This window comes from Neolamprologus multifasciatus, chromosome 3 (assembly GCF_963576455.1).
Source record: "Neolamprologus multifasciatus chromosome 3, fNeoMul1.2, whole genome shotgun sequence".
In the NCBI taxonomy this organism is placed as follows: Eukaryota; Metazoa; Chordata; class Actinopteri; order Cichliformes; family Cichlidae; genus Neolamprologus; species Neolamprologus multifasciatus.
The window spans coordinates 46,009,208-46,023,549 of NC_140441.1; the positions used below are offsets into that span (position 1 = coordinate 46,009,208).

The 14,342-nt window shown below is 42.2% G+C and overlaps 1 protein-coding gene across 8 annotated transcripts in view; it reads left to right on the top strand.

Moving 5' to 3' along the window:
- ehbp1l1a (EH domain binding protein 1-like 1a) overlaps positions 1–14,342 on the top strand; it is a 50,310-nt gene that overhangs the window by 7,233 nt on the left and 28,735 nt on the right. For 4 of the 8 annotated variants that reach the window (XM_085150977.1, XM_085150987.1, XM_085151008.1 and 1 more), the window contains exons 2-9: positions 1,545–1,602; positions 1,889–1,984; positions 2,070–2,123; positions 6,292–6,470; positions 6,779–6,924; positions 10,456–10,524; positions 11,389–11,634; positions 12,174–12,236. In XM_085150977.1, coding sequence (XP_085007103.1) covers positions 1,545–1,602; positions 1,889–1,984; positions 2,070–2,123; positions 6,292–6,470; positions 6,779–6,924; positions 10,456–10,524; positions 11,389–11,634; positions 12,174–12,236 — 911 coding nt within the window. The remainder of the gene's footprint in view (positions 1–1,544; positions 1,603–1,888; positions 1,985–2,069; positions 2,124–6,291; positions 6,471–6,778; positions 6,925–10,455; positions 10,525–11,388; positions 11,635–12,173; positions 12,237–14,342) is intronic. The other 4 variants (XM_085150998.1, XM_085151019.1, XM_085151030.1 and 1 more) reach the window with 3 other exon arrangements.

Consider the following 14,342-nt stretch of genomic DNA (forward strand, 5'->3'; position numbering starts at 1 on the left):
TGATTCGCCCACACCTACGCATGTGTCTTACCCCAGGCTGTAGAAACGATGGGCTCAGCTTCAGCCTGAAAACTGAAAGGAACATGAAGGTGCCTTAAACCTAAAAACATCCTGTTTAAGTATACCAAACCTACCTAACCGTAACCCATAGATGTCTATGGGAAAGCTGCTCTGAACCTTGACCTTGTAAACTCTTTTCTGATGAGTTTACGGGCTTAGTCGCTCACTGAAGGTTGAGGGGTGTAGCTCAGGTGGTAGAGCAGGTCACTTACTAACTAGGTTGGTGGTTGGATGGTGCTCCAGTCTGCATGCCAAATCCTTGGGAAAGATACTAACTCCATGTTACTCTCCGATGCATCCACTGAATGTTAGATTGAAAACAGTGTAGAAAAAAGTGCTTATGCGAATGATCGAGTCTACAGGTTGTGTAAAGTGCTGTATAAGAACCAGTCCACTCTCTCCTGCACCATGCCTGTTTGTGATAATGCAACTATGCCTCAGTCCACTGAGCATCAGCCTGGCAGTTTTACATTGCCCATGTTATAGCTGCTCATCGCCGATGCTGTAGAATCGCCTTCTGAACAAATGTTCTTTCAACTTTGGGAACAAGTGAAGTCTGGACTGTTTCAACCAAAGTTTTGCAACAGAGCGACAGTTTGACGGGCGATGTGTGGACGTGTGATGTCGTGGACAATGCTTAGGCACAGTGCTCAGCTGTGTTTTGGGACTGAAAGGGGCTTTTGATGGTAGACTTTGATGGCTGGTACTGTGAAACACTGGAAAAACTCAGAAGGGCTTTTCAGAACTGGAGAAGATGAATGCTGAGCAAGAACGTAAGCATTCTCCACGACACCGCGCATCCACACGTCGCCCGTCAAACTGTCGCTCTGTTGCAAAACTTTGGTTGAAACTTCATCATCCACCCTACCGTCTGGACTTCACCTGTTCCCAAAGTTGAAAGAACATTTGAAAGATTGTGCGGTGGCGGCGGTGAGCAGCTGTGACATGGGCACGACCTGTTTATCTTTCTACAGTATCCCCATTTCGGTCGATGTGGGAGTCCTTATTTTTGGGATTGTGCTTGTATGTTTCAGTTTCTTGTCCATTTAGGTTCCTCTTTTGTCTTTGTCCTCTGTGTGTTTGGCATGTATGTGTGTGTGTCCTCGTGTGTTTTACACAAGGTCTGACCAAATCGTAGATGCCATCATCATTGCCACACAGATTGCAATGAAACGGGAAAAACATGTCAGTGTTTCTGCTCACAACAGAATCAGTGTCTATTGTAAAAAATAGATTTCACATACAGCCTGGGACTTGTTACCAACATGAAGCTGGAGAAAAAAATCTACAGCCTGGCTGAAGTGAAAGTCAAACTTTTATTCAGAAACTGGTTAACTTGTTTATCTGTGTGTAAGACAGTGTTGCACAGTCTGTGTTGAAAAAGGATTTTAGTTGTTGCTGTAATATACTCATTGTATGCTGCCAGATACAGTAAAATACAGTAAAATACAGTAAAATACAATATACGCTCTGCTGTTATTCAGGCAACCGGACAAACTGAGAGTGGTGTGGATCAGAAGGAGCAGACGTCACAGCACAAAGGTAATAAAAGGAGAAACAAACCAGCATCTTTACAAAGCGCTGAAAGGAGCTAGTTGTGCCAGCGCTACTTAAGAAAAAAATGTTTGTTTGTTTCTACGTGAGCCTCTGACAGATGGTGTAGTTTTTACATTTGTGAATAGTCATTACTAAATATTTTGACCTAATACATCAAGGCTGCACATCCAATTTGCCTAGCAATTAAAACGTACAACATTTTCCATTTTGGACTGATATAATCCTCTTTAGTGATTTGCAGCCTTTTCTTGATGCTTCCTGTTTCTGTCAGCTGCACAGCTGGCAGCCAGGAATCCAGAACCCCTACAGAGGCTTGGTGGTTTGGCAGGTTCCAGAGAGCTTAGATGTCACGGTCACACTCTTCAAGGTATGGAGCTGATTAATTATATGGATTATAGATGGGAATATAATATGTCATTTAGTCATTCAGCTAATTATTTATGCTCTGACAGGAACCAACTGCAGAGGAGTTTGAAGACAAAGAATGGACTTTTGTTATTGAGAATGTAAGTCTGATCTTTTTGTGCTGGCTTTCATATTGTGGTATGATCATAAACACTTGGGGCCTGAAACTTGGCTACCTGGCTAATAGGACATAGAGGTGTTCTGTGGTAATGACACGGGACCAAAATGGAAGAACAACAAACTAAATTAGAAGATGCTCTCACCATATCTACCCATACTGAGTAGCAATAGCAAGATGATTATGTGACTAACTAAATGATGAGACGAGAAAAGTACGAAGTAGAAACAGAACAGCGTAGGATCCAAAGCACACCGAATCCCCTATCAAAGATGGTGGGGCAGAGGAAGTTGGACATATCTATGTCAGATGTCGTCTGGGATTCAGTCCTTAAACTCCATGTCGCTCTGTGCTACTCCCTACTAGTAAGTAAGTAAGTAAACTTTATTTATTAAGCGCCTTTCACAGACAGACAATCACAAAGCGCTGTACACAAATATTAAAATAAACAATAAAATCAATATACAATATATACAATGTAAAAGATCAAATGTAAATAATGTAAAAAATATAAAATATGTAGATCAACAAAAGGCTTGTTTGAACAGAAGAGTTTTTAACTGTTTTTTAAAAGAATCCACAGGGTCAAGCAAACGTAATTGTAGTGGTAAACTGTTCCACAGCCTTGGTGCAACAGACTGAAAGGCTCCGCCCCCTTTTGTCTTCAGTCGTGTACGGGGAACAACTTAGAGACTCTGAGTCTGTGAGCGGAGATGACGAGCAGCAGTGTATTTTATAAGAAGCTTGGATAAGTAATCTGGAGCCATTTAGTGCTCTGTATGTTAAAACAAGAATTTTAAAGCGAATTCTAAACTCTATTGGGAGCCAATGTAAAGAATAAAAGATGGGAGTAATGTGAACATGCTTGGTAGAGCAAGTTAGTAGTCTGGCTGCTGCGTTTTGTATAGCTTGGAGGCGAGAAAGAGATAATTTATCCAAGCTAGTAAACAGGGAATTACAGTAATCTAAGCGTGATGACACAAATGCATGAATGAGTTTTTCCAGTTCAGCTGAGGAAACCATATGTCGCAGTTTAGATATGTTTCTTAAATGATAGAAACAGGAACGAGACAAAGATTTTACATGAGTCAAGGCCCAGAGAAGAGTCAAGTATTGCACCAAGATTTTGAATATTTGATTTGACAGATGGACAGAAAGAGGCAAGAACCTGACTGATTTTAGGATGTAGCTCAGGAGGAGCTATGATCATGGTCTCGGTCTTGTTAGTATTTAGAACAAGGTAGTTGCTTGAAAGCCAATCAGAAACCTGGGTTAAGCACTGGACTAGGGTGGACAGCCTATCCAGCTGATGAGGCTTAAAGGACACATGGAGCTGAATGTCATCAGCATAAAAATGATAAGACAGGTCGCTAAAAGATTGAATGATACCAGCTAAAGGAAGCATATAAAAAGAAAATAGTAATGGACCTAAAACTGAACCCTGTGGGACACCACAGGTCAGGGCAGTAGTGTTAGAGGAGAACCTATCAGTCCTCACAGAAAAGGTCCTGTCTGATAAGTAGGAAGAAAACCAGTCTAGGGCAGAGCCAGATATACCAACCAAAACCTTGAGCCTGTTAAGTAGGATTTTGTGGTCGATGGTGTCAAAGGCTGCACTAAGGTCAAGCAAAATGATTACAGAACAGTTCCCTGCGTCAGATGCCATTAACAGATCATTATAGACTCTTAAGAGAGCGGTCTCTGTAGAGTGCTGCTTACTGCAATTCAAAGTACCACAGGGCCCACTTATCTAAATCCAAATTAGCTACAATCTATCCTATCGATGACACCCCCCTCCTCCAATCCCTCTCTCAGCAGCCAGGACATCTTCCCCCCCCTCCTTCCAATCCTCTCCCAGTGTAACAGTGGATCAGGTCAGAGACAACTGAGGAAGCTTCGCCCCAGAAAGGCAGCAGGTCCAGACAAGGTATGTCCCAGGATGCTAAAGGCGTGTGCTGCTGAACTTGGGAGCCGCTACAACGAGTCTTCAATCTCAGTCTGCGACTGGGGAGAGTGCCCGCCCTATGGAAGACATCCTGCATCGTCCCGGTCCCCAAAGGAACCGGCCCAATGAGCTGAATGACTTCCGACCGGTGGCACTGACATCACATCTTATGAAGACTCTAGAGCGGCTCTTCCTCAACCTCCTCCGACCACAGGTACAACATGCCCAGGACCCACTACAGTTCGCCTACAAGGCGGGTGTCGGAGTGGAGGATGCCATCCTGTACCTCCTGCATAGAGCCCACTCACACCTCGATGGGGGAAAAGGCACAGTCAGGATCCTGTTTCTTGACTTTTCCAGTGCCTTTAATACCATCCGGCCCTGTCTGCTCCAGGAGAAACTGAACAGGATGGAGGTGGACCCCTGCCTGGTGGCTTGGATCTCCGATTACCTCACCCGACAGGCCACAGTACGTCAGGCTGAAGGACATCACGTCTGACACTGTGGTCAGCAGCACAGGAGCACCACAGGGAACTGGTGCTGTCCCCTCTTCTCTTCACCCTGTACACCTCTGACTTCTGCTACAACTCTGAATTATGCCACATTCAGAAGTTTGCAGACAACACAGCCATCATGGGGTGTATCTGGGATGACCAGGAAGAGGGAGTACAGAAGTCTGGTGAGGAACTTTGTCACATGGAGTCACACAAACCACCTGCAACTCAACACCTCAAAGACTAAGGAACTGGTTGTGGACTTTGGGAGGTCCAGAGCAGGTCCCACTGCCGGTTCAGATAGAGGGGGAGGAGGTGGAAGGTGGTCAACAAGTACAAGTACCTCGGGCTGTGGGTGGACAATAAACTGGAACTGGTCATGCAACACAGAGCACCTGTACAAAAAAGCCCAAAGCCGACTGTACTTCCTCAGGAGGCTGAGGTCTTTTAACATCTGCCGGAAGCTCCTGAGGATGTTTTACCAGTCGGTGGGTTGAATGGAAGTACTGTTCTATGCTGTGGTGTGCTGGGGGAGCAGCACAGCAAAGAAGGACTCATCCAGGCTGGAAAAACTGATCAGGAAGGCCGACTCTGTGGTGGCATGAAGCTGGACACTCTGGTGTCAGTGGCAGAGAAAAGGACACTAAAGAAACTGCTGGACATTATGGACAATGCTGGGCATCCTCTGCACACGGCCATAAACAACCAGAAGAGTCTGTTCAGTGACAGGTTGCTTCTCCCAAAGACAAGAACCAACAGACTTAAAAACTCCTTTGTCCCACACGCCATCAAACTGTTTAACTCCTCTCTGGAGGGGAGAGGGAGGGGAAACAGGAGGACAAAGGAGGGGTTAGACCATCGCTGTAACAGGTGCAGGTCTGATGATGTCAATCTTACCCACATGTTTTGGACTTGCCCTGCCTTGGCAAATTTTTGTGAGGTTTTCTTCACTCTGAACAAGATCACCGGCCTGAAACTGGCTCTCAGCCCCTACTTGCTCTCTTTGGTACAGCGGGAGAGGATGATAAGTATATTACTGGAGCAAAACGTCGGGTGCTGTCTTTTGGTTCCCTCCTGTAAAGGCGTGCCATGTTGTTGAGGTGGAAGGCTGCTGCCCCGCCCTCCTATGTTCATTGGCTGATCTCATGTTGTGTCTCAGTCTTGAAAAGATCCACTGCTCCATCCAGAACCAAAAGGGCACATTTGATCAAATCTGAGGTCTTTCTCTGACAAACGTCTCTAACCTAACCTAACCTTCAGGATGTTCCTGCTGACTAACTGATTTGCTTATTCCATCGAGGTCTGATGTGTGTCTGTGTTAATGGGAACGTGAAGCTCAGTGGTGTTGCAGCTAACTTCTGTTAGCTCCACCTGGGTTGTGGTTCTTTGTCAATTTTTTGTTTGTTTGTTTTCTGTTTTTTTTGTCCCCTTATTTTCTAACATGAGAAGCTCTGGTTTGTATTCAATGTAACCAGTTTTTGTAACCAGTGTAACCAGTTTTTGTGTTTCCCCTTTTCTTTTCTTTTTTTTCGTAAACTGTATCCACAATCACTCAATAAAAATATTTTGAGTAAAAAGATGGCGGGGGCAATGTTATGTTACGTCATACTGTAGTTAGACCTTGAGTTGTGTTGTTGTTCAGTGGTGACTAATCATCTTTGGGATTAATGAATGTGTGTGCATTCAAACTTGAACTCTATTTTTTTAATCAGGAGACAAAAGGATGTAAAAAAGTGCTGGCATCAGCTGATGTCAATATGAAGAAGTATGCAAGCTCCACACCAGCTCAGTACGAGTTAACACTGACGCTCAAGCCACTCTCTGTGAAAGTGGTGGAAGCCACACTGAAACTCAACCTGTCGTGCATCTTTCTCAGGGAAGGCAAGGCCACGTAAGTCAAGAAGCATTTTTATTTATTATTTTTATGATGTTCCAGGAGCAGTGAGGATTACTTTTCTCTGCAGATTTCCAACGTAATGTCTAAGTTGTTGAGGCTTTACTGGGTGGATTATGGCCGTATGTGCTCTATAAAAATCTCTTGGGTTAAATTTATATCTGGACATTTGAGCTCAGCACGCTCAGATCAGCAACTTGTGTAACATCTAGTGTGACATCAGCAGCTTTGCATTGAATCTAAAACTTTCTGTTAGGTATGTGAAAATATTAGTGATGTCTGCTGATTTCTTTGTTTTATCACAGAGATGAGGACATGCAGAGTTTGGCCAGTCTTATGAGCATAAAACAGAATGACATTGGTAATCTGGATGACTTTAATGACAGCGACGATGAAGTCAGCGAAGAGAGAAGGTCAAACTTTGGAACAGGACAAGTTACTTATGTTACAGGTAAGACTTGTGAGGATACCACTGATTCAACCAGGCTAAAAATGACAGAAGACAAAATACTCAACTTTTAGGTAAAAGCAAAGCCTGGAAGATAAACTTGTGGTTTATCTGTGTCACACATTTAGGTGCCTACAGATAGTAAATGTAATGATGAGTTAGATAACAGTTATATCATCTCCAAAAGTTCAGGTTCTGTGTTTGCTGCATATGCGACTGCATGGATATGTACTGGTCAGAGTGCTGGTACATGTTCACCAGCAGAAGTACCTAAAAGGCCTGAACTAGATGATGAGACAATGAAATAGGGTGGTCTGGTCTGATGAATCAGGATAAATACCTGAGGTAATCTTAGATAGTTCTACAAGTGATTTTTGTTTTTGTAATATTTTCAGCTACAAGAGTCAATGCATGCCTGTGCTTTTTAGGTTTTAAAATTTGCAGCTAGAAATATTGGATTTAAAGTGCAAATATCAACCTAAAAAGTCAATAACAGAATTAATACATACAGTGCCATGAACAAGTATTTGTCCCCTTCCTGATTTCTTCTGGGTTTCTTTGCATGTTTGAGTAACGAAATGCTTCTCCCTCTGAAAACGCGACTACCAGATAAACAGAATGAACTTTTCGGGATTAGACAAAGATGACCTGAATAAATATAAAATTCAGCTTTTAAATGATGAATCATTTATTAAAAACTAAGGAGATCTACCTGCCCGGTGTGAACAAGTAGTTACTCCCATTTAGGGCTGGGCGATATGGCCTAAAATCCACGTGCGGTAACGATATATTCTTTTCTTCTGTATAACGTATTTTCCACACTATAAGGCACACTTAAAATCCTTTAATTTTCTCAAAAATCGATAGTGTGCCTTATGTATGAATTCTGGTTGAGCTTACTGACCTCAGATCGATTTTATGTGCTACATGGCGCTCAAAAATCTGTCACAAAATGTTTTAGTACGACTTTGGTAAGCTATGAAGCCGCACCGCCTGATGGATTGTTGGAGCATTACGGCCACCGTAGTCAGGAGCCTCGTGGAGTAATCTGGGCAGTGTTGCCAACTTAGCGACTTTGTCGCTATATTTAGCGAGTTTTCAGACCCCCTAGCGACTTTTTTTCTACAAAAAGTCGCTAAAAAAAAGACGTGAAAGCGCGTATCGCTTTTACTCTCAAGAAGCAGCGGGTGCTGTAACGCAGTCAGTTCTTCTTTTATTCTTTTACTCTTATGCTGTTTTGTGAATCACAAGGTTTAAAACTACTTATAAACACACAGACACACAAAGTAACTCCACCAGAGTGCCTATTTCGGGTCAATTTTGCCGGTCCAAGCCCGGGTAAAGAAGCAGGGTTGGAATTGTGACATTAAAAAAACAATAATTGCTAAAATAAATTTAATTTGTAGTTCTAAATAAATTCTAAATGCATTTAGGACGTTTTTTACTCACTTTATGTCTCTTCCACGATGTTATTTCTCTCTCCAACAACATAGATTACAATTACGTTAGCATGACCAATTATGCAAATTAGGTGATGATGTCATTTAGCGACTTCTAGCGACTTTTAGGACAGCCAATAGCGATTTTCCTTACTGAGGAGTTGGCAACACTGAATCTGGGTCCTAAACTCCGTCTACTTCAGGTCCCAAAGTCAAACGAACACTGCGGCATCACTGAGAGTTAAAAACTGTCTAAAATCTTTCATCTTTAATAAAATGATCAGCATTGCTGCTTTACCAGGTGTAACAATTAATTTTAACATCCAGGCATGAAAACAGGATTAGTTACATTTAACGGAGTTAGAAGTTAGCAGGAAGTTAGCTTGCTAGCTTCCACCTAAACATGATATAGCATGTTCTGACTGAGAGATTTCTGAGAAAATTCAAACGTACAGCTCTGCTATCACTTCCAACATAAATGAAGACAGAAAACTAAACAGCAGTGACGTTTGTAGGGTTACTGAAGTTGGGCTAGCTGGTATATAATGATGTGCTACGTGATCGCTAGCGACACAGCTATGTTAGCATAAGATAAACACAGTGAAGCTGGAGGATGAATGCTAACTTTTTTCCACTCGATAAAAGTTAACGTGAGGGTTCCCGATGGTTAGAGACAAATGCAGTGTTATGGCAGGATGCTGTAAGATATCGTGGCACTCAGACCTTATTACTGCCAGACCTAGGAATCAAGAAATCACTTGACTAGAACCTGCGTGACAAAGTGATGCTGACTAGAAAAAAATGGACTTCATGCCATGACTGAAAGAAACTTGAGAACAGCTGAGCAACGTAGTCATTGACTTCTATCAGTCTGGAAAGGGTTTCAAAGCCATTTCTAAGGGTTTGGGAATCCAGCCAACCAACAGAGGTGATCCTTCTCTGGAGTGGCCGGCCTATAACAACAATATTACTCTAAGTGCACCATCACGACTCATTCAGGTGGCCTTAACAGAATCCAGAACAGCATCTAAAGAACTGCAGGCCTCACCTGCCTCAGCCCATGAGAGAGTTCCAAGGCAAAAACCACTTCTGACCCCAAAGACCTCAATGACTCGTCTCACATTAGCCAAAAAACTACTTGATGACCTCCAAGACTTTTAAGAAAATATTCTCTGACCTGATGAGACAAAAGATTAACTTTTTGGAAGGTTTGACTACTAAAACACTAAATATAGTGTTATATTTAATAAAAAGAACATGATACCAACAGTCAGACATGGAGGTGGTACTGGGATGGTCTGGAGCTGCTTTCCTGCTTCAGTACCAGCAGAGATTACTATGATTGATGGAACCATGAATCCAGAAAATCAGAGGATCTCCAGCCAGCAGTTCAGGGCAGGAAAGTCAAGCATACTCGAATTATGCAGCAGGACTATGATCTGAAAAACACACCAGCAAGTCCACCTCTGAATGACTAAAAAAACAATCTGCTAAAAGTCTGAACTCCAAAAGTCTGAGCCAGAATTCCTCCACATCGATGTGAAAGACTAGTTGCCAGTTATTGCAAACGCTTGATTGTAGTTCTTGCTGCCAAGGGTGGCACAAGCAGTTATTAGGTTTGGAAGCAGTTAATTCATGATTTAATAAAGGCAGCAATTACTTTTTAACAGAAGGCCAGGAAGGTTTGGATGGCTTTGTTCCAATAATGAAATCATAACTTTATTGTATTGCACTGTATTTTGTATTTATTGTCCTTAACTTTGTCTGATATTAAAATTTTCTTGATTTGTAACAACAAATATGAAAAAACTAAGAAATCTTGAAAAGGGAACATATGTTTTTCATGGCACTTCCGAACAGATTTGTTCTGTTTCTGGTAGATATGGAGGCAATGCCACATGAACGAAGCATTTTAGAAACTGTATTTAGCTTAGACTCGTGTTGGGGGGAGGAAATTATGCCCCTTCTCTCTATTCTATTTCTCTTTGAACTTATATTCCTAAACTGTTGCTGCTTCCTTTTTGGTTTCCTATATAAAATGTGCTTTCCATTCTTTTAATCTCTCTGCCTGATGTTTTCTTTCTTTATACAAAAGCTTCTGCTTCCTCCACTGAAAGAGTTCATGATCTGGCCTGGAGGCCTGTAGTTGAATTAGGCCCCACAGGTAATTCTCACTTCTGTGAATTTATTATCATTTCTCTTCCTCTTTTCAGTTCCTCTCTTCCACTTTCCACACTCACATATGTTTTCTTAAAAATAACACAAAAACCCACTTTCATATATGCATCTGCAACTTTCCTTTAACCCTCTAAACCAGGGTGTCAAACTGCAGGCCTCGAGGGCCGGTGTCCTGAAACTTTTTCATGTGTCACTGCTGCAACATCCCTCGAGGACTGGAGTTTGACAAGCCTAACCTGTCGCCGTGCATTTTCCAATGTTTTTTTAAACATCTGTAACTCCTGAAACATTTGCTCAAATGAAAAAATTCCAAAGCTTCCTAAAAGCAGCGATTTTGTGCTTTTCAGTTTTATTAGAGTCATTACGGTAATGCCAGGCATGGTGTTGCATTAAAGTTTGGTTGAAAGAAGAGAGAGTCAGTGTGATGGAGCTCTGCAGAAAACAGACATTTTAAAGGCATTTTGGTTCTTTTTATTGTGTTTTTTTAAAAATATTGTTTTGTTTTTGTTGTTTTCTGTGTTATTTGACAAGATCTGGATGTGGCGCCTTGCCTGGGAGGACCATACTGACCCTAATATCACTGAAAAGCACAGAGTTGGTGCTTTTAGAAACCATTGCAATTTTTTGACTGGAACAAGAGTTTTACCTAAAGGTTTGGCCTAAAACTGATTTAATGGGTTAAAATCAGTGTCCAACCTGACTTTTTTATTTATTAGAGTCAGTTTGGGAGTTTGGGAGTACATATGTCATTATGTTTTTACATTTCTGCTTGTTTCCTGCTGACCTTTATTTCATTTCTTTATTTTCCATCTTCTCCCTTATCCCTGTGCATGTCATATCTTTCACTCAGTGACCTCAGAGACTGATAGGAAAAGGTCTTCTGGCATTTCTTCCACCTTTTCAGCACCATCTTATCCTCTACTGTCACTGCCAGTCCCTGATCCATCTGTTCCATCTTTCTCATTGCAAACCCACGCACAACCACCGAGCACTACCCAGCAAGCTCGGCCCTCTCCCGATGCCTACTCATTGCCAGCCTTTACACACGCTCACCTTCCTGTACTCCCCAAAATCTTCCAGCACACTGTAGGATCAGGTACTCGTCAACAGATGTTACCAGTTTTGTGTGCTTCCCTTTCTTCTCTTTGACCCTGAGAGCCCATTTTTAAAGAGATCATAAAGAGAGAGCATTTGATTTAATGCATCAATGCATCTGTTGCACCGGTTGCAGAGCTGAAGCACTTTCTGTTAAAGGAGTGTATGTTCATGGATTTACACCTATTCTTAGTAAAGGATAAAACTACAACTCACCCTATCAAGTTGCTATTTCTTTCTCATTATATCCTGTTATAATGCTAGAAGTCACTGTTATAGCTAATGCTGCAACAACTGAGGTAAAGCTGAAAACTCCCAACTTTAGGTTACTCCTGCCATCAAACTCATCTCCACTGCCTGCACTCTCTCCTTCACCTCTCATGTGCATTTTCATAAACGCTGTGAATCCTGTTAACAGTTAACAGTCTGCATATTTTCACTTGCTCTCGTTATTTGTCTTTTATCTTCACACTGCTCCCTTTCTCTTCTGATTCTGGCACTTCCTGGACATGTTCTGCTGGCGTCTCGTCGACATTTCAGCTCCTCAAAGGCCCGAAAGCTTCCATTTTGGCTCCTCTTCAACTGAAGGCTTGAAGGCCCAAGGTTTCCTCTCTTTAATTTCTTCAAAATTCCACTTTACCCTCTGATCCATCTTTCTATCTCCCTCAATCCTCAAATTCCTTGGAAACACGTTTGTTTTTTCCAAAACAAAGCTGTTTGCAAGGAATCCCGTTCTGCTCTGTTCGTATTGACATTAGAGTAGATGCATCATGTAAAATGGTATTTATGTATTTAGGCTAATGCTGCACTTCAGGGAAAAACATCCATTTAAGCAAACATACCATAAAATGTATAAAGGAAATAAAATCTGATAGCAACAGGTAAACTAAAGGTGGGTCCACACAGGAAGTGATACTTTGCTTTGTTGCTTAGTTGGTGGCTAGCAGCTGATGTTCCTGTCTTAGGTTGCCTGGGTAACCATTTCATGGATGTGCTGTCCTATCCAGCCAATGCTATCCTGGCTATCTTGGCAGTTGCTTCTTGTCTTGGAATTGAGAAAGGTTTAACTCAGGACTGAGTTCCCTTGCCCTCTAGCTCCCCACACCCATTATTAGACACTGTGAGGTAGCAAAACGTAAGCAGCAAGGAAGGTGATAAGTAAACAGCATCAGCAGACTTTAAGCTTCTTTTAAGTATACTTTATTTCTGGCATCTCCATAAAACAATCAACCTGGTAGGCAAAAATCCCACTTGCTTTATACAGGACTTTACCCACACCTGAACCTCGTTAGTCTTTACCATTGAAACAAATAGGTCGGACCAAACAATACAATTCTAAACAAAGAACAAGAATAAGATTATGCATGAAATTGACAAACTCATTTACTCAGCTAAATGGTTTGAAAAGTAAAACACTGCATGAAATACAACTCAAAAGGCTACTTTAAAGAAAATAATCAATACAAAATGAAAAAACCTTCATTTGGTTACAGCCAGTGATGCAATTAATGACCTCATGACCCTATACCCACATAGCAAGCAGGTCTGGCCCGGAGCTGGTATCAAGCCAGCACCGCTGGCTGACTTCTGGCATGATAAGATGTATGTCATCCAGATGTGGGCCAGGCCTGGCATAGATGGCACTGTCTATGTGATGGCATGCCACATCTGGCTCGATTGTGGTTTGGTGTATGTGAACCAGGATCATAGGAAACAGGTCTGGCCCGGATTCGGCATCAAGCTGGGACTACTGACTGACTGGTGTCATGGCAGGGTGTATGTCAACCAGATGTGGGCCAGGTCTGGCAGTGATGGCACTATTTAAGTTCCTATTTTCCTATTTTAGTTAGAGGACCCAAATGCCTTGTTGCAATACTATACTGCTATGGTAACCAACGTTTCAAATGCAGGTTTGACAGGTTTGTGAGTGTACACTTCATCCAAAATCTAGTGACGGTTTACTCATGGTCACCACCGGGTGGCTGTAGCTCAGGATCGGAAGGTTAGTGGTTCAATCCCTGGCTCTTCCAGTCGGCATGTCGAGTGTGAATGAATGCAGTTAGGAAGCACTCGGTTTAGAGAAAGTGTGTGATTGGGTGAATGTTGCATAGAGCACTTTGAGTAATCTGGGAGAGCAGAAAAGCGCTATAAAAGAACAGAGTTTTGTCATGTTACTTTTGCACTATTATGTTCCGGCACATGTTGTTATTACATGGCTTGATTAAGGTACACATTAGGCTGACATCTGGGCCAGCAGTGTGTCTGCAACTGGGCTTGTGCTGGCCCATGTGTGGGCCACCAAAGGGCTGTCATTCTTTGCAGTATGTGGGCCATGTGTAAGCACATTGTGTGGGCCAGATCAGGGCCATACCAACTTTGCTATGTGGGTATAAACAGGAAGTACTCGGCGGCCCTTCCCATATACCTGTCTTAAATATAGGACCTGAATACATGGACAAACATGGTAATTATAACCAAAGCAACATGAAGAAACATGATTTACCGGACATTTGCCTGTGAACAGAAGAAAATTCAAATGACCTGATGGTTAGTAGTGCTTGCTTTAAAAAACATATGCATGGATGTAATGGATAACTGCTGCTACCACAAACAAACCAAGGGTAGTGTGTCAAACAAAGTTACACCAGCAATGTCTAAATTAAAGCATTATGGCTAACTGGAAAATTAACAAGGAAATAAGTCATCAAT